Source organism: Scomber japonicus, chromosome 22 (genome assembly GCF_027409825.1).
Source record: "Scomber japonicus isolate fScoJap1 chromosome 22, fScoJap1.pri, whole genome shotgun sequence".
Taxonomy (NCBI): Eukaryota; Metazoa; Chordata; class Actinopteri; order Scombriformes; family Scombridae; genus Scomber; species Scomber japonicus.
This window is the reverse complement of record NC_070599.1, coordinates 14,735,720-14,758,855: the sequence shown is the minus strand read 5'-3', so window position 1 is coordinate 14,758,855 and position 23,136 is coordinate 14,735,720. Positions and strand designations below refer to the sequence as shown.

The window sequence follows — 23,136 nt, the reverse complement described above, 5'->3', positions numbered from 1 at the left end:
GCAACTACCATTGAGACCATAAACTCATTAGTTTACTGAAGTAATAAATTAAGTGAGACATAAGGCCACTTTTTGCAACCACTGGAGTGTCCCCCTACTGGCCATTAGAGAGAATGCAGGTTTAAGGCACTTACACATTGGCTTCACTTCACCGATACTTGGTAAGGCCTGTCTGAAACAGGCCTAACTAACAAAAATACAAATAACTTCTAAACACAAACAAAAGCCATACTTCCAATGCAGGTAATGGTTAAGACCTTTCAATTGTAAAAGCGGCATTCAGGCTCAGGCTCATAATAAACAAATGCTGTCAAATGAGAACAGATAAAGCCTGAATCAGGCAGAACTTTTTTATCTTGGGTAGTTTGCATTGGAACAGCTGTGGTTACATAGTAGATATATGTTTTTTTAGGCTACTGTGTGTCTTATGAACTGTAAGTTGTAATTTAGAAAGGGGATTTTGTCATTAAAATGTTAAAACTGTTTTAAACGATTTTCTTTTTCTCTGTAATTGTGTGATTACAAAATGCAACATTTCTGTTTTCAACACTATGTTGGGATGCTCACAATAAACGTTCAGAACATAGTTACATGTCAGAAATTGTATTGCATCTGTAGTTTCTCTCTAGAGTGATTTGGTAATACTTCAATAATGAGCATTTGTCTGTCCAAAAAACACCTTTTAGTTCCTTTTGACCCCCTTCTAGTCTAATCACTATCACAGATATAACTGCCTAAAGTCAGCAAAATTGAATGAAAGCGGGTTATGTGGAAAACTCAGAGTTAACCCTGAGATGATTACAAATTAATTCTGCCTCGATATCTATCAGATTGCGGAGAAACGGACAACCCATATCTGGCAGCTTTCTTCAGATGGGAGGAGACAGGTAGAAACTGAGTTTCTGATAGAAAACCTGCCAGCGTGCAGGTTATGTTCACAGAGTCAATTACCATGGTGACAGATATATATATATATATATATTCCCCAGATCAGCTGTTCTGGAACCGGATACTCAGAGTTTTTCATCTCAGAGTAAGTCAACTCAAAGTTCAGGGTTAGACTCAGAGTTTGTTGAACCTCCTTTCTGGAAATCCCCCCCAGAACTGTGCAGCAATGCAATGTTGCAACAAACATCTCTGGTCTAAAGTGAAGATGTTCCTTGAATAAATCTTACTATTGTGTTAGTCTTAAAATGTAATTACTATGTGTATGATTTAAACTCTTTAGATTATCAAATGGAACATTTTAGTCATAATAAAAACAAAAAGCACTCACACAATGTTAATTATTTAATCATAAGAAAATGTTTTCAAAACATGAACACAAGTTTGATTATGTACATTTACATATGGGCATATTATCAACAACATAAATAATGGCAAAAATAAATATGACAATTGTAATGACAGTAACAACAGCAAGAAAACCCAGACAATAGTAGTACTAATAATACATCTAGATAATACAAAAACAATCACTTTTCGCTTTTGTTAAACTGCTGAAGTTGAGAGATGCCCATCTCTATGTCTGACCGGCAGATCACTACATAACATCTTCTAAAGAGTAGTTTTGTTTACTCTTAACAGTCAGATCACTGAGTTTGGTTTGGAATACACAGAGCACCTATTAAAGATTGTCAAAGCAGCTACAGCACCTTTGTTGTATATTTTTTAGGAATCACTTCACTGTCCAGCGCAGTTTTTTTGATCAGTTCTTCAAAATCTTTTCTGTCCATCAGTGCAGATAGGACAGTGGTTGTCATGGTTTGATGTAGTTACCAGAGGAACTAGGCGATGCTGTGAATCAGCTACAAGTCCATCAGGCAGATGCTGGAGGATGTCTCAACATAGATGCAGCCTCTGAATCCTGAACACAATTGGCCACCTCGTAGATCAATCACATGGCTCCGGCCCCTCTCAGATTCCTCTGTTAGGAGTCGAACTCTGCCCAACACAGAGTCCCACAGCAGACCCCTGCTCCATAACTGCACGCAATAGATAAAGACAAGCAGATTTAGATTGTGTGTGTGTGTGTTTACTGTATCTGTATAGGAATATGAATGTGTCAAACCTCAACAGAGATGTGTGTGTTTGGGTATCTCCTGTAGAAGATGGTTCTGAGGTTGAACTCAGGGTTTCCTTCAGCCTTGAACACCCGCGTCCTGATGGTGTCGTTCTCACACCGCACTACAGCATAAACATCTGGAGCTGTAGATAACACACACAACGTAAGATACTATAGGAAGAAATGAGGGAGCCAAAGAAAGATGCAACTACCAATAAATTAAGGTTTTATGATCAAAGGAGGCTACATGCAAGCAAAAAGTGTGTCTACAAGTGTGTTTCTTGCTTTTTCTGCCCCTCTTCTATCTGGGTAGCTGTCCCAGTGCAAGAGATGTAGTGCTAGCCGTTGTATTGGGCAACCTGTCTGTTTGGGAGGGCTGAGTCCTGATGCTTTGCGGAGATGGACTGTGGTCACCACAGTGGGCTGAGGTAGAAAACACTGGAACAGAGAGGGAGATGGCAAATCCTCCTTCAATTCCCTACACAAAAATAAAAAACAGAGCAAAACTAAGAGGCAGAGGATTGGCATCAAGGTTGAAGAGGAACAGGAAAAGAGTTTTAACAACATAAGGATTAAATTTGCATGTAATTTATGAACATTTTATAAGCAAATTCCACTTATTACAGTGTCAAAGCAGGGGTGTTTTAATGTAGTCAGTTAAGTTTGTGAATTTAATGTGAAACCCAACAGATGACCTGCTACAGATGTTCAAACTTCTTCAGCAGATAATGTCAGATTGCAGTGCTGGACATGCAATGACTAAGCAAATAAAATGTCACCAAAATTAATCATTAATGAAAAATGCAAGGGTCATACAGACCTCAATTTATAAGCATAAGAAACAACCTTTTGAAATTTGAAAGCATGCACAAAACAGTCACACACCTGAGAAGGACATGGGAATGTGAGAAGAGACGTATGAGGAAGCGTCCAATGGCACCTGGCAGGAAGGTGGTGGGCAGCATGACGTAGCGGCCTGGAGTCAGAGTTCCCCTCAGTGTCACACTGCGGGAGTCCATGTAGACAGAGCTGGCTGTCTGCTTCACTACACACTGCACCCGGCTGCAGCGGTTCACCTCCACCTGGTAACAACAAAGTCTCATTGTTGAAAAGCTGCGGGGCGTGTTCACATCCAGGTCCATGAACTGCTCACCTTTAACACCTCAAAACCAATAGGCAGATTCTCTCCTCCTCCATCTTTTCTCCGAATCCTCCTGTCCTCCTGCTGCAGACAGATCAGCACCTCCTCGTCTTTGCCTCTCACCTCAAACATGAACTAACCCGAAGAAAGAAAGAATGGTTGGTAAAAATGATTGTAGTCATCCAAAGACTTTGTTTTGTTTTAACTCAGGTTTACCTGTGGATTGTGCAGGAAAGTGTCCCTGTGGTTGATGCAACCACCACATCGACTACTCCTATCCATCTGCGCTTCCCAACCACCATTCTGCTCCTCTCTATTGCCTCCATCTACCTTTGTCACTTTTCTGTGACACCTTTCTCCTCCTCTTTTCCCTCCTTCCTGCTGACTCTCCCCAAGCCTTGCCTCCTTACGGTGACCTTGCTGTTTGGTCCCTCTTGGTTTGGAGTTGCTCTTCCCCAAGGTCAACAAGTGGTTGCTGTGGAGGATGGCGGATGATGGAAGTTCTCTGAGAGTGGAGGGCGCTGAAGCCCACTCCCCGTAGCAGTGCACTTCTCTCCAGTGAGAGCTCGGCCACAGACGAGCTCTCTCCATCAGCCAGCACACTACCACATCTGTAAAGTAATGACAAAAGTCCACGAAATCCATCCTGAGGGAGGAGAGATTCAAGAAATTAGACAGATTGGCAGTAGATTTTACCTCAAAAAAGTGACTGACATGATTATGTTGTTTTTGGAGTTTTTATTGTAGTCTTTATTGTTTGTCCTTTCATTGCTAAATCAGTATTCTGTCTATTCTTGCTCTATTTATCCGATCAGATTTTAAGTTTCTGTTTATATCTGTTGTTTTATGTGGACCCCAGGAAGACCAGCAACAACTGTATAGAAGTTAATGTTAATCCAAACAACAAATTAAAAATTAACATTTACCAAAACTCCCCAACATCTCGAACAATGAGGCCCAACTTCTCCCTATCTGCACGGCTCATCTGTTGCCACTGCTGTGACCTGCAGGGGGCGAGCAAGGACAATAATGTCAATGGCAGCAGAGAAAAAGAAAGCAGAGATGAGAGAGGTGTTTCAACTTCTGGAAACCTTTATTAGCCCATTTCGGCCATTTTCAGAATTTAATAATGTGAATGGCAGATGTTTCTTTGTGTAATGACTCTAGGAGCTGGTAAAAGTCATTCCAAAACAATTGTAAAATGTTATAAGCAATGGCAGCAAATGTCCAAAAAAAGTTATAGGGAAATAGTGAAATGTTAAAGTTAAACGTCAGTAGAGGCTTTATTCCCAGAGCTCCTACAAAATGTATGATGTACTCAGCAGTTGGACATGTGGCACAGGGAGCCAAAGTTCAAATTGCCCTCACCCCTGACTCCAGGCACCCGTCCAGTCTGTCGTCCCCCATGGGTTCCTCATGCGCACCATGAAGAGTCGGGACGCCCCACTCAGCAACTTCTCACCAAGCCGCAACTTTCTCACTGCTGTGATCCCATAGGCGTGTCCTCGCACCAGGCCGCAGTCTAACACTGACTCCACCGCCTCCCCCTCCGCTGGCTGAGAAATATAAAGGTCATGTTTTAACTAGTTCACCAGTTTCTAAAATGCTGAAGATTCTCAGAGTTTCAGGATAAAGGGTCCTACCCGTATGGAGCAAGTGATGAGGGCTTTGCGTTCATGGGCCTTGGCCAGTGTCTGGAAGAACACCTTCCTCTGGTCACTGTGCAGGCAGAGGGCCTCCCGATCCAGGCTGAGCGGCTCTGAAACTCCACCAGTGAAGTCAATCAGGGCCTCTGCAGTATTTCCGCCCTCTAAGGCCTCGTAGCAGCCATTTAGCCTGGAAGACGACCAGCAGTGGAATTGATTGACAACCAGCAGTGGAATTCATAGCTAGTTATCATATAAATACAAAAAAAAGTCTGTTATTAGATGTACCTGAACCCAATTTGAATGGACATAATGTTAAACATTATATTGTTAATGCACTATTGTAGCACTTTGATAGTTGAAGCTTCTCAAATGTGAAGATTTGAAGCATTTCTGTGTCATGCATGGCAATAAATACTCTTTGGGGGGTTTGGACTGATAAAATAACATTTGAAGTCACCAGAGTGGGGTCTAAGACATTATAACATTATAACATCTGACATTTCATAGGCTAAAATATCCATTGATTAATTGAAAAAAATAAAGTAATAGATTAATCAATAAGGAAAATGTTCATTAGTTGTAGCCCTATTTGTTCATTGAATATTTCACATCACTATCCATTTAGGATGAAATGAATTTGTCATAAGTGGATGCTAGAAAGTAGCCTACTGATTGTTGCCAGGATGTACTATGTGTTTGAAGTAGTCAGATATGTGTAGTACTAGGTTATAAAAATACTTAAAACTGAGTCAGGGAGAGAGAGGGCAGAGGGCAGAATGGTAGCATGACACTTCCCTTAGAGAAAGTAGTGGGGTCCTCAATCCTTAAAGCAGGACTTAGTGGCAGTTTCTATCATAACAGAGGTTCAGTAGGCAGTAGTCTGTGATCTAACTTTGAAGGACATAGCAACATCACTGTGGAAACACTTGCCACCAATACTATCAGGGATCAACCAGCGTTTTCCCCTGCAACTCACTTGGCGTAGGCCTTTTCCAGCAGGGCGCTCCAAAACTCTCTCGGTGTTGCTGAGCGGCAGAATAGCAGAACTCCATCCTCGCTGACCGGTAGACGGTCGTCCACAACAACATCCATCCAGCGGCCAAGGCGCCAGAACCGGAAGTGGAAGATTCCTGCATAGAGGTCGGGGCGCTTTGGGTTCCACTCCTGATCCACATGGTCAGGGATGACCTGGGGATGGGGAGACAGGGAGATGAGGCCTTGAAATATGGATGCAAAAAAGGCAGAAGGGTGGGAAAGAAGGAATTAAAAATGTAGATAATTAAATACCTTTTTCCACAGAGATGGTTCAGATGCTAGGCAGGAAATAGCAGCCACCATCCAGCAGTTACCCAGACTGCCTTGGTGCAAGTCACGAGTGCTGATGCCATCAACAAACAGACGAGGGTCCTTACATATCTCCTGGAGGGGAGAGATTGGATTTAAACACACATTAAACCTGGATTAATCACTTCTTGTTTGGCCGCTTAGAGGCACCTCCAAAATATGTAAACACAACACTGACATATTATCACCTTATTAAGCTGATATGTCAGCAAGTGGCTAATTTGCATTCACATTTGAGGTCTGTTTTGCTCTTCTCTAACACCTGAGAAAAATATCTGTCTCTTTAGCTGCTCAGGTCTGCCCTATGTTTACCAGCTGGTTGCCAACATTCTCCATTTACTGTTTGTTGCTAGAGAGGTAGTGTACAGTAGTCATAAAGCCTTTTCCCTAATAGCAGGAAATGGCACAGACGAGAATGAGGAAAGTGAACCGAACCGGTAAAGTTGTGGGCCAGAAATCTAAAACAGAGAGCTAAAAAGACATTTAAAATACTGAGGGGAAATGTAGAGTTGGGTGATAATTATCTGTGGGTTTATCACAACAAGCAACCCATCTCACATATCACCTAGTTATTTTTTTCATTGCTCATACAAAAATATTGGTTATGAAGTAGCTTTAAATACTGTATGATTAAAGAGTGCAGGAGTTATTAGCGTCACAGTGTTTTATGAGCCATGTGAGCTGATTTAGTCAGAGTGTCAGAACTCTGCTGAGGAGACAGATCCTGTCTACATGGACTTGTTGATCTCCGTTTGGACAGGGTCAAGTAACCGTAGAACTGCTGCTGGACAAGCTGAAAGATACACACTCTATGGTCATAACTTCTTCAGATGCAACTCTAGATGAGATATGAAACTTGAGATGATATTGAGTTAATAACTAGCACAGATGGACAGATGAGGTCACAGTTATGATTGCAGATGAGAAGTTAGAGTGAGGCTATGCAGCTTCAGGAGAGAGAGGCTTCAGGTGTAACCCTATCATTCGACTCGCTGAAAACACCTAAGTGGAGCATTAGGAACACAACACCATTAACGCTTTCTCTTCCGCCCTTAATCAGCAAATTAATTGCCAGCAGGGTTTCACATTAAGGTTAGTGGATGTTTGGCTGACATACTGAATCAAACTTAAGCACCATTACCAGGAGATACCAGACATCTCTGACTTCTTTCTCTTTGAATTTGTAGATAGGCCGGATTTACTTGATGAATGTTAGTTTTCTGATTCAGTTTAGTTCCAGTTTCTGGGGGAAAAGCTACAAATGGAAATACATGTTTTGACTTGACACGTGTAACACACATTTGCCAGCTATGTTTGACAGAAATGGTCCTGTCAAACATAAAGTTTGACCAGAAGATGTTGTTGCCAAAATGCTCATGTTTTGTCTCTCTCATGCATTTTTACAGCTTTTATTCATGGTTGAATAATGACACACAATCCATGTCCTTGAACTCTTAAACATATTCTCTTCTCCCTCCCACAATAATTAGTTAGTGACCTTGACTTTAGCCTCAAATGGCACTGCTTTTGTTAGTGTATTACACCACCATTAAAGCCACTTGGCCACCTACACTTTTACACACCAATCACAACACTGTGCTAAAAACACCTGAGCTATTTAAATTGACTGTTGCTTTCTCTAAAGTTAACTGTATACACACACTTCAATGGAGCAGTCTCTCGGCAACTCGCGCCACTTGTTCCCTGAGGGATCAGGTTTCACTGCCTGACGCCTCTCCTATAATAGAAAGTGCTTTAATTAACCCAATCTGATGGAGCTGTAACAAGCTGAGACGGCTGCTCAATGGGGAGGGGAGGAAAATTATGTTAAAAATAACTCTTTGCAGTTGTTTGAACTGAAGTCATTTGAGGAACTGTTCTGGAAATTTAGACAAAGAATAGTCAGAGTCTCCTCCATCCTCTCTCTCTCGTTCTCAGGAGCTCCTCACTTCACCTCACACTCACCCTCGGCCTCTTCCAAGTTAATCCTGGCGGTGGCTCCCTCTTAAAGAAGAGACTCTGGGCAGTGGCAGGGAAAAGGGGGTCCTTGAAGAGCGCACCACGTCGCAGGCATGCCCGCCTTAGCTTGTGAAAGCTCTGGCCCTGGAAGCCACTCACTCTCTCTGGCATTCTGTTCAGGGAGGAGAGGCCTGAGAGGAGTCTGATAGAAGGAAAATAAAAATACATGCATCGTTCAAATGCTGCTTATAGTAGTTTAGGGTTACACTGATATGTCGTTAATATAAAATGTTTGGGCTTCTTTAGGTTGTATTATTAAGTCTTTATTTATGGTCTAATATGTCTGATCTTTCCCCTGTAACTGGACAAGAAGACAGGAGAGGGACACTGCACTGTAACTTTAAACAGATAGTTGTAATCCTGTATAATATTTTAAATCTTGACTACATTTATATAAGATTAATATTATAAGTCCTGGAGAATCAATATCACAGTCAATATTACAGTTAATATCAATGTAATACATAATTGGAATATTTAATGGTTAATCTGCTCTAATAGACATTCAAATATCAATATCAGTGATCAAAACCACCAATGATGAGTAAAAACATATTCTGTGATTAACACTGTGGATTACCATGTCTAAAAGATATAAACAGTAAAGGTCAAATTAAGCCTTGAATATCTTCATTTATATAGTTTATCAGAAGAAATAAAACTAACTAGTATTGGTCATTTTAAAACATAAGGGAACAAATAAAGGATCAAGTTAATTGAGGACAACATTAATGTCTATACCAAAAGTTGTGCTGGTTCAATTGTTTGTTATTGTTATGATATACTTATTCCTCTAACAAAAAAACTAAAGTCAAGAAGATCATCAATGTCACTTGGACTCATCCTCTGGGATTCAGGAATGCCCATACAACATTTTGTGCCAATCCATCCATTACAAGTGAAAAACCTGACTTGCAAGTGCAATTAAACAGAAATGCAGGGGATCCACAATGTCTGTAGGATTCATCACAAACATTTCATAGTAATCCATACTATAGTTACTGATATTTGAGTTTTAAACAAAGTGGTGCACTAACTGACAGACCAACACTGCCAACCCAAATGTTACTACATAATTATTTTAAAGACAGTAAAACGATATGATATTATATATATTATTTCCATTGGGTAAGATATGTCTGAAATGTGAAGTCCTGCACCCAACCTGCAGTTTTCCTTGCAGTTTTCTACTACTGCACTATTATTACTACTCCCACTGAGATCATCTTTTACTTTGAATTAGTCTAAGTTAGATAATGCAACAAATGTGAACATTAAGTTAATGTGGACGTTAGATGAATATGAACATTACATTTGAAGTGTACAACGGCTATAGAAATCTAAAAGATTATATTACACCTCCCAGAGAGTCAGTGTGTGTGTGTGTGTGTGTGTGTGTGTGTGTGTGTGTGTGTGAGTGAGGTGATAGGGTGCGGACAGCAGTAAGGTAATGGTACCGTTTTAGTCATCAGTGATATGAACTGCTGGATACCCTGAGTCAGCAGTATATGTGATCATCAACTGGTGTGTGTGTGCGTCAGTGTTAGGGTGTAATTCTGTGCCAACGAGAGTATGCCAGGTGCAGTGTGCGTTGTGTGTGTGTGTGTGTATGTGTGTTCATGTCAGGGTCAACTGAGGGCCACCGATGAAACCTTGCAGGTGCTTGTGCTTGCAGATACTGTGCAGGTCAACGTTACTGATGTGTGGTTTTGGTTTTCTTGAATCAAATAGACCATCAATTTAAACATGTGATTTTAATTTGCTGACTTCAGAGTTGCATAGTATGCTAGAATTGTCCAGAAATTAGTAGGCTTAGTTTTTCAGGAAGAATTTAGCTTACATAATGTTGCTAAGACTCTTCTATATTCAGGCTTGGCTACATTAATCTTGATATAAAGTGGGTGTATATAGTCCCCTATTGAGGCAGGTGCAATTAGATTCAAACTCTCCCTTTTAGTGTGTGACATAATATCAATGAATTAGCACCTTCTGTACTGTAATGATTTACTATTGTCTTTTTAAAATTGAATTTCACTTTAAAGCCACTTTAAACTAATTGTCTTTTTTGTCTTTTATTGACTGCATTTGTTTTCTACTTCTCTCTCGTTGTGTTTAATTTCTTTTTACAATTTTTCTATCTATGTAAAGCAGCTTCAAGCCCCGTTAAAAGCCCTGTAAGAGTAAAATGTATTATTATTCATTTATTTTGCTCATCATTACAGTTTTTCTGATATTAGTAACATGAATATAATTTATTATTAAACTGTAAGTAGGTTTACACCTTTATTTTGAACCTATAAAACTGCAGTTTTCCATGACATAATCCCAGAGGAATTGATTGGTAAATAGTGTAATGTTAGCCATTAGCAATTTGGCAATATTTTACACTGGAAAGTCCCACCAGTAAAAAGGCAAGGCTTTAGTTTCAGGGTTTGGCACGGTTGTTGCCAATTTCAACACCAATTGCAATCTTATAAAGCATTTGAAAATGCATCATGCAAAAGATAGCAATAATTATCACATCTATACAGGATTAGTAGTATACAGCTGTTCAAAAGTTTTAACGAAGTGGCATGGGATCAGTACTGGCTATTGGCCAATGCAAAAGTTCAGGTATCAGTATCAGATGAGTTAGTACTCATCATCTTCGCTTTCATTCAGCTTTTGCTACTGTGCTACTTTACTAGATGACATTTTTCATCCTGTTTGCTGTTGATGTGTGTGATGTGTTTTTTCTATGCTGGACAATAAAAACTGAACCAAACTGAACATGTAAATATACTGTATGAACAAAGCACATGCAAATAGACAATTAAGCATTTTTCTAGACTGAAAACACTGATCTGACAAGCTTGTGTCTTTTTTAAGCTGATTTGTTAGTTACTATATTAAACTGCAAGTAAATAAGATAAGAGGTGCTTTATTAATCCCCAGGAGGGAAAATTGAAGTGAAATTACACAAGTACAAACTGATGATTCAGTAAGTGTTAAAAGCCCAAATTCTGACTGCATAACTTAAAGACATTTAAAAAATAATTTAGATAAAAATTACCATCAAATGAAATTACCATGAGGCTTACACTATATGACCATATATTTTTGTTCTTTGTACAAAATACAGGTATTTTACCTTTATGTCAGTGTAGAAGCTTCACCTGCTCTCTTCAGTTCAGACTATTCACTGAACCCAAATTCCTTTTCCTCATTAAGCAGAAACTTCTCTTCCATTTGGAAATGTGTGGAGTTTTTTTTAGAGACAACCACAGCAGCATTTGTCTTCTCTTGCCTCCTCTGCTTCTATATCCGTGAGTCAGCTGTTAAAAGCCGACTGACTACATCCAGAGCAACACTTTCCTCTTCTTTCCTCTGAAACTGTCAGGAGCGTGTGTGATTCATCTCCAGCAGGCGCCTCATCTCACGTTTAGTTTCACTGGATCTGGATTTAAAAAGAAAAAAAATGATATTAGAAGAATGCAAGCAGCTTTATGATGCTTACAGGATAGAGATGTGAGCCCTGTGAGTCTAATAGCTGTGTATCACCTGAGTGTGTGTGCATATGTAAAAAGCCTCTAGAGTGGATGTACGAGCGTGTGTGTGTCCATGTGCATACAGCCGTGACACACAGGGCGGGCAGGCTGTCACTGCTGGTGTAACTCTAGCTCCCCCCCTCACAGACAATGGACAGACGGTCACCACACTAAGTGACATAACACACAATTATAGCAACGGAAAGCCTCAGAGCAGCAAAACAGCACAGTTACAGCAGATACTCTTGGGTTTCAAACACTCAAGACGAACACTTTATCCACTGACACCTGTGTGCAAACATGTGTTTTCAATGTGTGTGTGTGTGTGTGTGTGTGTGTGTGTGTGTGTGTGTGAGTGTGTCTCTGTGTGTGTGGCCGTATCACTTACTGCTGCTTCTGCTCTTCTGGTTGGTCATTCTGCACTTTTCTGCCTTCTTCTTTTCCCCCTCATATTTCAGCTTTTCCCACTCTTCACTCTTCTTCCTCACACATGTGCTCATTTTAACATTGCACCCCCACTTCTTTCTGTCTTATCTTTTTGGTCTCTTCTCCTCTTCTCTCCTCTCCTCGCTATCTTCTCCTGCTCACAGACTCCTGGAGTATCTGTTGCTGTCGACTGTGTTGCCCCTGACACCTGAGAAACCAAAGAGGTAAGCACCTTCTATTTTAACTGCTTCCCTGTCAAATACCAAACTAATTATCCCCCATTTCTGTGGGATTAGCCCGTAGCAACAACTCAGTGCTAATAAACAAGAGGGCATGTTTAAAGTAAATACATTCGTTGGCCAAGATAAGATGTAGTTATTTAACTTGGAAAAACAATCAATACAGCAATCCAATTCAATTTTATTAGATCAGATTTGGCTCTGAGAAACATATTCAACGACAAAAAGGAAAAAATATGCTATTTCACAACACCATGAAGCTGAATTTACAACAAAATATAAATTAAAGCAGTGTATTAATCAGTCTTATTAATATTTTATTCTTTCCTTACCTTAGAAAAAAACTGTAATTCTGCTGTTCCCAGTCTCACTACATAATGTAACAGAATTTTACAACAAATCAAAAATGTACCAAATATCTTACCAGTGAGGACTGGAGAAATGTGCATCATAAAATAATAAGAAATGTGATTAACATTGTAAAGTACTTGTTTTTTGCCTATGCCTAAGACTAGATATCATATTAGTTGTTTTTGGAACAATCTGCATTTATGGTTGTACTTGAGGGGAGGAAAAATCATCTTTCCAATTATAGTTATATTGCTTTGGGATTTTTCATTTTTCAGGACAAAAAGGTTGAACATGTTATAAACAATATGATTCTGCGGGGAAAAATATTATTCACACAAATGTAGATTGTTAAAATCTGTTTTTTAAACATTTAAAAACAAATTGGCTGCCTTTTATATTACAAGAAACAATTGTGTTTTATCTAATAACACATTTTTTAAAAATGTGTATTTAAATATGATTATATAAGGCATGGGTTTATAAGTTTGATACAATATTGACGACAAAACAAAAACAAATAAACAAACAAGAAATAAAAGCATTTATTTTACTTCTTAAGTTTTTTTTAAAGTTTTTTTAAATTTATTTCAGCTTTGTTTGTGGCAGTAGTGTTGTCAGTTGTGTTGTCGTGAATTAATGCCATGGTAATGTTATACAGATGCCTGGTTTAACTACTGAAAACAATAAAGCGAAAAAAATAATGTTGGCGTCTTCTTCTATCGACAACCTTCCCTTAAATCCAACTATCAGGTATCGATTAATCTCCTCCGTTAGTATACACCACGCATGCGCAGTTGCAATAATCAACAGCTGGTGTCGATGTGGCGGCTGTAAAGTTAAAAAGTTCATTTCGTTTGTTGGTTTTTTTAAGAAACTGTTGCAATGAAACTTTATATCCTGGCTTTGTTTTGTGTCTGCAGTTTAGTTAAAACAGAAGATGACGAGAGACTGCCGAATAAATGCGAAGGTAGGACGAGAAAGTGTCAGACATGCTAGCTGGTGTTGCTATTTAATGTTATATTATAGCATTATTACTATTATCATTATTTACTGTTAAGTAGTAGATGAATGAAGATGAGGTACATACTTGAGAACAAAATGCCTGGGACTTCACAAACATATATAGAAACACTTAAATAAAATAAATATGACAACAGAATAGAGTTAAATAAAGACATGAACCATATACACTCATTAGCAGTTTCTGCTTATTAGTACAAGATTTACTGTTCTATAAGTGTCGTGGAAATTGTCAGAAAACACTCAACACAAAGATGAAATAATACATCAGCTCATTTCAACGAGCAAAGAACAAACCTAACTTAATATAGTCTCTGAAGGTACAAATAAATGATCTATGTATGTATATGCAAATAGCCACAACGAAACCCATTTGCATATATGCATATTTATTACCCAAAAGTCATGTCCCACAAGGGTCACATTCACCCCTGTACACAGGAAAGTGAAGTCTTTAACCATAAATGATCAACAGTCAGTCAAGCAGGTCCTGTGCTTTCCAAGACCCTAAACCTTTACCTTATTAACAGGAACTTTATGACCACCAGACCCCTTAATGTAGTACAGGGTCAAGACATTGGCCATGCATCCACTCTGAACTTGTATCTTATCTTGCAAGAAAGTAGCAGTAAACTTATTAACAATAGCAATGAGTACATACTACAAAACAGCATTAGGTAGATATGAAGCCAACACAGTGCACAATTAATTAACTAACACTCAACACCTGTTGCTTCTTTACTTTTACATAAGCACTGATTACATTCTTTATGGACACTTAGCTAATTTTGATGACTCAGCCTAAAATTGACCATAAATAAAGTTAGAAACCTATTGCTACAGTTTGTTAGTACAGTAACGATGCCCAAATAAATGTGGCACAGTGTCAGCATTATGTAGGCAGGGGCAATATTTCAATATTATATCAATATCATACAATTAGACTAGATATTATCTGAGATCTTAATATCTGATGATATATAATAAGTGTTGTAATTTCCTGGTTTTAAAGGCTGTATGACAGTAAAGTGATGCAATTTGAAAATGAATTTTCCAGACTAGCTTTATATCAAGGTATATAATCAAAAATGGCGATGTTTGATTTTGTCCATATCAGCCATCTTAGTCCTAGTCTAACATATCAGCACATAGTCTTAGACAAAGCTTTTAAGTACAAAGTCGGCTTGTGAAAAATAGTTTTTAAAGGTTGTATTTCTGTATATTTTCTCTCTGTCAGTGTGTAAGTTTCTGTCAGTGGAGCTGCAGGATGCTCTGGAGAAAAGCAGCCGCTCAAAAGAAGTTCTGGAGGTCGGACAGGTGCTGGACACGGGCAAGCGTAAAAAGAAGATAAAATACAACACATCGTAAGTCACCTTCCTCTCAATATTACTTTAATATGTAGTTAGAGGAGAAGACTGGTGTTTGAACATGAGAGTTTCCAGGTGGTAAAATAGTGAATTGTTGAAAAAGCTTTAATGATTTTTTTGTTTGTTATATGATGCATTTGCAGAAAGCCAGTAGTTACATCAACATGCCATGCTATGCTATGCAACACATAAGCAACAAAAACAAGATGCAGTATGACTATGAAACCACAATGTTTTAGTTAACATGATTCTGAAGGGAGATTACTGATAAATTTGTAACCCCAAAATTGTGTTTAACCTTGTTTTGTGAGCAAATCTAAGCAGGTTAAATCCACTGTCACAGTATGTGTAACTGGTATATCTGCAACAATTAGTTTATTAATCAATTATTAAATGAATCACCAACTATTTTGATTATTGATTAATCAGTGAGTCATTTTTTTAAGACAGACAAAAAAGGGTTTTGGTTGTGGACTGTTAGTTGAGAGAAAAAAAGACATCTGATGATATTGCCTTTGGCTTTTGAAAACTGATTGATGTTTTACCATTTTCTGATACTTTATTGAGCAAACAATTAATTGATTGAGAAAATAATCAACAGATACATTGATAATGAAAATCACTGTTAGTTGCAGCCCTTGTAATTTTATATCAGGATGTCAGTATATATTGTGAGGAACATGAACCCTAAATCTCAATAATCCTTTAGGCCTCTGTCAGTATGAAGTCAGAAATGATTATCTAAATCTGTGTTGAAGGGAAATTACTGATGACACTAATATAAATGTGTTAAACTTTGTTTTGTAGGAAACTAATCTGAGTCTTTTGGTTTTAGGGAAACTCGGCTGACTGAGGCGGTAGACAACATATGTGAGCGCATCCTACAGTACAGCGTTCATGCAGAGAGGCCGGGCAGCCTCCGCTATGCCAAGGTGAAGTTAACCTGGATGCATTTTGAAGCATCTCAGCTGCAGAAACTGAGCAATCAAATAAAGCTGACATGTTTTCCACCCAGAAAAGGAATTTTAAATTTCAAGTACAAATTGTGAAATTAGTACATGACTCAACATTGTGTAAATCCACTATCAAGAACCCTTTTTTTCTCCATCATTTATTAAATTACTCTAAGAAGCCTCATGTATTTTTTGTAAACAGTGACCAACATTGATTTCTGTAGATTTACAGTACACAAAACCTTTCTCACAATACTTATGTTTATAATATTTCTCCTCATTTGCAAGCATGAATGTATGAATGAATCTGACATGCATCTTGTTTTTGTGTGGCGCAGGGTACCAGTCAGACCATGGAAACTCTGAAGAGCCTGGTCCACAAAGGGGTTAAAGTGGATCTCGGCATGCCTTACGAACTGTGGGACGAGCCCTCTGTAGAAGTGTCTGACATGAAAAAACAGGTCTGTGTATGCTTGTGTGTTTGTCTTTACCTGCTGTAAACTGTCATTGAAAAAAACCTGTGACCTAAATTGTGCTGGAATTCAGAAAAACAAACCTTAGCAACACTACAAAACATTAAATCTTATACGTCTGCTTCTGTGTGTTGTTCAGTGTGAGACGATGCTGGAGGCGTATGAGGAGATCGTGGAGGACTGGTACTTCCATCATCAAGACCAGAGGCTGGAGAACTTCCTCTGTAAGAGCCACGTCCTCAACACGTCAGAACGAGGTAAGAGACGCAGAGAGAGGGAGGCTAGCTAGTGATGTTTATGCTGCTTAAAATGCTTTACATTCAGCTTGACAACATGTGCTGAAGTCTCAGTGTCTCATTTTTAGCTGGAAAAGACAACCAATTAGTCCAATTTGCTGCTAATTTTCTGTATTATATCAAGGTAATGTAATATCTTTGGGGTTTTTGATAGTTGGTCAAACAAAAGAAACACTTGAGGGACGTCTTGAGGGACGAACTTGTGTAGAGAACCTCTCCTCTATTTTTAACAGAAGTTTACTGGATAATGAAAATAATTGTATGTTACAGCCCTACTCCTAGTTCAGATTACAAAGTCAGATGAGACACAGACTTCACACAGCATATAAGAGAGGAATTTAATTTAGTATCACCAGTATTAGTATCATAAACTTAACCTACTTTTCTGAAAGAGCACTTTTTCAATCATGAGTTACAAAGTAGCTCACAGAGATAAAGCAAATCAAAGACCAAATAAAAATAGAAAGAGAACAGAGCAACTGGATTTAAACACAACAAAGTGTTAGAGTTGAAATCAGAACAGAAGCGCATATAAAATATAAAAATACTGTATGCATATAACCTTCTCCCTCTCATGTGATTGTTTTTTCTATCTCTCTCTCAGAATGTCTGAAGGAGGTGTGGAAAGGAGACATGGGGACCAAAGGAGGGGCCAAGGAGTCATCAAGCGACCGCACAGGAGAGGAAAGAGCAAATAACAAGGCAGAGGAGGAGGAGGGGAAAACGCACGATGGTGGAGAGCTATGAAGGAAACATTTTTAAAAAGGAAGAAACACAGCCAACAACAGAAAACCTCAACTGAAGCTTTTGGCGGACAAACTGCAAAACAACGGACTGAAGCTGAGATTTATGCTCTATTGCTCTGGTACACATAATAAGATAAAGCTGAAATTAGCTCTTCTGTCGACACTATTTCTTGTGCCAAATCTTAATCTTGAGTTTACATTGAGAGTGATAATAGTGTGAGATGATGCTTTACAGTATTGAACACTAAATTTCTGCCATGAATGAATCATGTCATCTGTTTATAAACTGTTGCACCTTTTTAAACACTCGGTTATTTGAATTGTTACATTTTTAAGTCTTTACCAGTAATATTTGAGACCTTTTAAGTCTTACATCACATGTAAACGCTGTTACATCTCTCCTTCTGCCGATATTATAAAGGCACATATCAATACTTTTTAACCCTGAATGCAATATGTACAGTTTTTCATAGTGAATAAAATCTTTTTTTTCTACAACACTGTCCTTTTTTGCATGTTTTTATAGAACAGATGTCCTCCTAAGTGTATAAACAAGTGTGATTGTTACTCTCTGCTTGTCATTAATCAAGCATGATTAGTTGCAGGTGTGCTGCTCTTGGTTCATGGTTTTTTTGACAGTCACATTAAGAAACGTTAAAGTCATTAGATGAGAACACCAGAATGCCTCTTATTACTGTGCATTTTACATTTTCTATATATGTTCTTTTCAAATTGGTAGCAGTCAGGTGCTACACTTATCAAACCAAACCTCTCTTTCTGTCTTTTTCTGACTTGGCTGCTCTTGAAGCAAACTCATGGCACCACACAAACAAACCAAACACTCACCCACAGAGCGACCACAGGGATCCCGTTGGGATAATCACTGCAGCCGGAGAGCACAAGGTGAAGACCTTTGTGGTGAAATGTCACGAGGACAGTATCGAGGTTGTAATGAAAGCTTATCTGTTTGACCCTGCTCTGCCTGTGGAGCCCACACACTTGAGGCTCGGACCTGTCAGTGCTGCACACACTCACTGCACAGCCAGGGTGTCTGGACATGGACAGTACATCATCAGAGCAGCACTGACTGATTGTGGAGGCAGAGTGATGGTTGGTGAGCTTCTTTATTATTAAAATCTAATGTGAATGCTGATAACCAGAAAACCACACCTTTAAATCCTCTCTATGCAAGAAAACCCAGCCGGACCATGCAGTAGCTGCTTTATGCTGCCATCTAGTGGCTTTACTTGTGTCCTTACACCTGTTTTAGTTCACAGAGAGTGCCATACTATACAACAACCTGCTGCTGTATTCTCCTCCTCCAAAATCACCTGGAGACAACTTTCAAGTGGAGGGAGCTGCCATTCCTGTACAGTGTAAATATAAAAGGTGCTTTAACACAGACAAAATGGTCTTTTTTGGTTTATAGGTGTTGCTGATGCTGGGAAAGGTTAGTAGGATTTTGCTTTGAAATACTGAGACAGAGATTTTTACAGTGGGGCTGCAATATTGGACTACATTATTTTCATTGACAATCCAATAAAAAAATGACAAAGTAGTAAATACTGAAAATGTCTGTATTCAAAGATAATTTACTATTATATTAAACAGAGAAATGTAGCAAATCTCCACATTCGAGGTATTTAAACTCTTTAAAACTATAAAAAGCTCCACATTTTTATATTTTTTGAGTAACTTTGTGATCAACTGTTTTTATTGATTTTGCACGTAGAGTAAATGGAGCAGCATACATAGTACCCTGCTACAGTTTTAGGTACTAAAAGTAAAATGAGAATGTTTTTAAAAATAATGCCATAAATTGTTCTTATTTATCAATTGGGTCCACATTAAATGCAGTAAACAGAATAATGCTAAATTAAATCAATGCTTGGTTTGATCACACTGCCTTTAAAACAGCACCAGTCCTCCTCTGTGCAAAGCTTTTCAAGGTCAGTTGTTTGAAGCATCTTGGAGAACTTGCCACAGTTCTGTGGATTTAGGGGTCTCAGTTGCGTCTGTCATCATCTAATCCCAGACTGACTCCATGATGTTGAGATCAGGGTTCTGTGGGGGCCAAACCATCTGTTGCAATACTCCCTGTTCTCTGGCTGTATATTTGGGGTCATTGTCATGCTGCTGAATAGATTTGGGACCGATCAAATGACTCCCTTGTGGTACTGCATTATGGATAAAAATCTAAGCATCTAAAGTGCCTAAAACCTTTGTGCGGTACTGTGTATATAAACAGAAATAAAAGGACAGAAAAATACCAGTAATCCACAATAGTAACCTGTCCCACCACCTACCCATATGTCAGATCTAGGTGCCAATAATTGACTTGCCTGAGCATTTGTTCCAAAAAAAACGTGCAATCAAACCTTTACTGAATACTGAGCCAGCTAACAGTAGGGAAGACTTGGTAAACTCACACTGTAAAAGGTTGCAATGCTTAGCCTTGTAACATATTTTATTTTCATTATTTCATGCACATTTCATTCCCAGTTCTGCTCATAATTTTTTACTGTGATGGAAGTGGTTGCCAAGTTACCATCTCCTCTCACCCAGCAGGAGGTACACAGTGAGCAGCAGAGCCCTGAAACCGACCTGGATTCCCCAGATCTCCGTCCACTCAACTCATCTCGACCTGGACTTCCAACTCAGACTCATGACAAGTGAGTTGCTTTTAATATGATACCTGATGATATATAGCTCTTAGTGATGTATTCGTGTGTCATTGTTTTGACTGACAGTCCAAAATCCAAAGATATGAAAGGCATTAAATTCATCTTAGAAATAGGAAATATTTGGTAATTATGCTTTTTTTAAAAAAGACTAAAACAATTATCAATTATCAAATTAGGACCACAGAAACATTTTCTTTGTGTAGTTGTAGATAGTCTCTCTCTTGTAGATAGAGATAAAATGCCATAACTATGATTATTTAAATAAAAATAATATTGTATAGATGTAGATAGTTGTAACATTAACATTCACAATAACACTTTAAAAACTAATGTGATATGTGGTAATGATTAAAAAGTTAAATGGTTAGTCATTTCTCTACCGTCAAAAATGCTAATTTCACAAGATAAAGCCTGATTATTATTCCCTATGTACTCCCTGACAAATAAAATCATATTTTTCTAAATTAACCCTTGTACTTATTTTTTTTCTGCCTCTCTCTCCTCAGATGACTGGAGCAGTGAGAGAAAGTCATCTGTTTACTTCCTGGGTGACATTGTCCATATTGAAGCCTCTGTAGATCATCATCTTCCTCTCCGCCTGTATGTAGACAGCTGTGTGGCCACTCTGACCTCTGATGTGAATTCTTACCCCAGATACCCCTTCATAGACCACCAGGGGTGAGTTCTGTGTTTAATTATATGTCTGCAGTAGTTAATTAATAAAAGAAAAGGGGGGGAAACTACTTCCTTTGATCATAAGTCGATGACCTAGAGGCCCAGATATTGCTGGCATAAATCTGTCCAGTTCCTGTATCCTGTTATTATAAAATGCGCCCAAATCACTGATCTAATAAAGGGAAAACAAGTAAAATCTGATAAGAATACATCTGTGTCTTACAGATGTTTTAAAGACTCCCAGCTGAATGGCTCCAACTCTCGTTTCCTGCCTCGAATCCAGGACAAACTCCTCCAGATTCAACTCGAATCTTTCCTCTTCCATCAGGATCACAGACACACTGTCAGCACTCACTCCACAATTTTCTTGTCATATCAATAAGGAGAAAAAATGGCTTAGTATGCAATGTACTATCTCCTGTAGATTTTTATCACGTGTCACCTGGAAGCAGAGCCCACTTCAAACAATAAGGACCCGGAAAAAAAGGCCTGTTCTTTTATGAGCGGAAGGTCAGTTTCATCAGTCTCATAAATCTTCTCTCTACCGTCTATTAAAAAGCAAAAGCTATGGGTCAAATATCTTTTTTATCTATTAGGTGGAGGTCAGTGGATGGAGAAGACGATGTGTGTGAGAGCTGTAGTAAGATTCAAGAGACAAATCACAGCAACAGTGATGAGCCCAGCCACAAGAGGGCACCGAGGAGTAAAACAAAGTACAAACTGAATGGTATTGCCTTTTCAATATGAGTACAACAATGCTCTATTCAGTTAAGTGCTGAATACTTTTAAACTTTAATTCATAAAAAATGACCAACTGAACTTTGATTTTCTGTGCTTGCAGACCTGCAGAAGAAAACTACTGTTGGTCCAATAATATTTCTCCCCAGGAAGGCTGAACACAGTGGAAATTACAAACTGTATTAAAGTTATTGGGTTTAATAAAAATGATATTTGTTTGCAGACCTAAACTTTGTCTTCCTCTATTGCACACTAAACAAACATCTGGAAAAAGCCTTTAAGTAGACGTCAAGATTTTTTGTTACGCTACTGACTAAAAATCATTTAATTCTGATGTACTGTAGCTGCCTGTTTGCAAATATATATTTTTTAAATGATCTCTGGGACTGAAACTTCTAATCTTGTAATTATTCATTTTTTTCCAGTTAAAGCTGAAGAATTGAAGTTTCCTAATGTACGCATTATCAGCTCTGTGATCAACCCGTGTAAAGGAAGACAAGAAATGTGCATGGTATTAGTTCAGTCTTGTTGTGCTCATGTCTTGTGGGGTGTTATCATGTAATACATTTCAGCTGCCTGGTGTTGACAAATGTTGACACTAGCTGCCTCTGCCTCATGACTAGCACAAACAAATGAGGCTACAATAATAAACTACCACAGGGAAAGCAATCTCACTGAAGACTGAACAATTAGATTTCTCTCATCAGCTGTGAAAATTCAGCTGGACCATACGAGTATCCAAACACTGACATAATGAGCAGGCACTAGAGACTAAATTGGATATGAGTGACTGTATAATGTCACATAATTGCTAACAAGGCAGAAAAAACATCAACCACCAGCTGCAAAAAGGCTTAAAACTTACCCCCCCAAAAAACCCTATTGGAAATCCTAAAATATATCTGAAAGGTCTGGGGTTATTTTTGGAGATACTGACTTTGCATTAAATGTTGAGATATTCTAATAACCAAAGCCGTTACTTATACCAAACTGTAGAAAGCACAAATGTGACTCTTCAGTCTGTGAATACAACTTAAAAGGTCATTAATCAATATATTATAATACAGTATGTCACTTAAAACATCAGTCACAGGAGCCATTTTTCAATTTACTGTACAAATACTTTTACATTAATGTATTAGCACAGTAAATTATCTGAAAATACTTCCTCCACCATCAGTGTCTGAAAATTGCTTCATTGAATGAAATGCAGTTAAAAGCTCCAGAAAAAGCTATAAAGACTTTGAATCAAGATTATAAAGTCAAACAAAGCTAATTGATAAAAGTATAGTTGATGTAACCTTGCATGATGTCCACCACTAGAGATCAGATTTTGGCGAGTGTACTGTAGCCTACAATGGGTTCTTGCAATTTTCCCCTGAAGGCAACAGATTAACCTGCAATTTGTTGTTGGGTCTTCATT

The 23,136-nt window shown here is 38.4% G+C and overlaps 3 protein-coding genes across 4 annotated transcripts; 2 read left to right on the top strand and 1 right to left on the bottom strand.

Moving 5' to 3' along the window:
- Positions 1–1,330: 1,330 nt before the first annotated feature.
- Positions 1,331–8,329, bottom strand: LOC128383765 (calpain-5-like). 2 transcript variants are annotated; one of them, XM_053343353.1, is made up of 13 exons: positions 8,165–8,329; positions 6,143–6,274; positions 5,832–6,043; positions 4,850–5,042; positions 4,575–4,762; positions 4,133–4,210; positions 3,683–3,852; positions 3,423–3,637; positions 3,219–3,341; positions 2,951–3,147; positions 2,425–2,543; positions 2,072–2,208; positions 1,331–1,985 (listed from the first exon to the last, which is right to left on the bottom strand). In XM_053343353.1, exons 1-13 carry the CDS (start codon positions 8,327–8,329, stop codon positions 1,809–1,811), a joined length of 2,106 nt encoding a protein of 701 aa, XP_053199328.1. In that variant the 3' UTR covers positions 1,331–1,808. The 2 variants fall into 2 exon arrangements, with proteins under 2 accessions (XP_053199328.1, XP_053199327.1); XM_053343352.1 differs by having other exon boundaries at positions 3,423–3,852.
- Positions 8,330–13,577: 5,248 nt separating this feature from the next.
- On the top strand, positions 13,578–18,092 carry cnpy4 (canopy FGF signaling regulator 4). The gene is made up of 6 exons (XM_053343434.1): positions 13,578–13,728; positions 15,019–15,145; positions 15,984–16,080; positions 16,440–16,562; positions 16,714–16,831; positions 17,475–18,092. Exons 1-6 carry the CDS (start codon positions 13,644–13,646, stop codon positions 17,615–17,617), a joined length of 693 nt encoding a protein of 230 aa, XP_053199409.1. The 5' UTR covers positions 13,578–13,643; the 3' UTR covers positions 17,618–18,092.
- A 475-nt stretch (positions 18,093–18,567) lies between these two features.
- On the top strand, positions 18,568–21,937 carry LOC128383474 (zona pellucida sperm-binding protein 3-like). Its single transcript, XM_053343091.1, has 8 exons — positions 18,568–18,726; positions 18,887–19,005; positions 20,185–20,288; positions 20,807–20,978; positions 21,201–21,318; positions 21,400–21,485; positions 21,572–21,702; positions 21,817–21,937. Exons 1-8 carry the CDS (start codon positions 18,568–18,570, stop codon positions 21,897–21,899), a joined length of 972 nt encoding a protein of 323 aa, XP_053199066.1. The 3' UTR covers positions 21,900–21,937.
- The last annotated feature ends 1,199 nt before the right edge of the window (positions 21,938–23,136 follow it).

What these genes read in the sequence shown, in the direction of transcription:
- LOC128383474 (XM_053343091.1), top strand. Translation starts at nt 18,568, where the DNA reads ATGAAAGCTTATCTGTTTGACCCTGCTCTGCCTGTGGAGCCCACACAC. An exon ending in CCCTTCATAGACCACCAGGG is followed by an intron (nt 20,979 to 21,200) that starts GTGAGTTCTGTG and finishes TGTGTCTTACAG; the next exon opens with ATGTTTTAAAGACTCCCAGC. An exon ending in TGTTCTTTTATGAGCGGAAG is followed by an intron (nt 21,486 to 21,571) that starts GTCAGTTTCATC and finishes TTTATCTATTAG; the next exon opens with GTGGAGGTCAGTGGATGGAG.
- LOC128383765 (XM_053343352.1), bottom strand. Translation starts at nt 8,329, where the DNA reads ATGCCAGAGAGAGTGAGTGGCTTCCAGGGCCAGAGCTTTCACAAGCTA. An exon ending in TAACTTGGAAGAGGCCGAGG is followed by an intron (nt 6,275 to 8,164) that starts GTGAGTGTGAGG and finishes TCTCCCCTCCAG; the next exon opens with GAGATATGTAAGGACCCTCG. An exon ending in AACCATCTCTGTGGAAAAAG is followed by an intron (nt 6,044 to 6,142) that starts GTATTTAATTAT and finishes CCCCATCCCCAG; the next exon opens with GTCATCCCTGACCATGTGGA.
- cnpy4 (XM_053343434.1), top strand. Translation starts at nt 13,644, where the DNA reads ATGAAACTTTATATCCTGGCTTTGTTTTGTGTCTGCAGTTTAGTTAAA. An exon ending in ACTGCCGAATAAATGCGAAG is followed by an intron (nt 13,729 to 15,018) that starts GTAGGACGAGAA and finishes TCTCTCTGTCAG; the next exon opens with TGTGTAAGTTTCTGTCAGTG. An exon ending in CCTCAACACGTCAGAACGAG is followed by an intron (nt 16,832 to 17,474) that starts GTAAGAGACGCA and finishes TCTCTCTCTCAG; the next exon opens with AATGTCTGAAGGAGGTGTGG.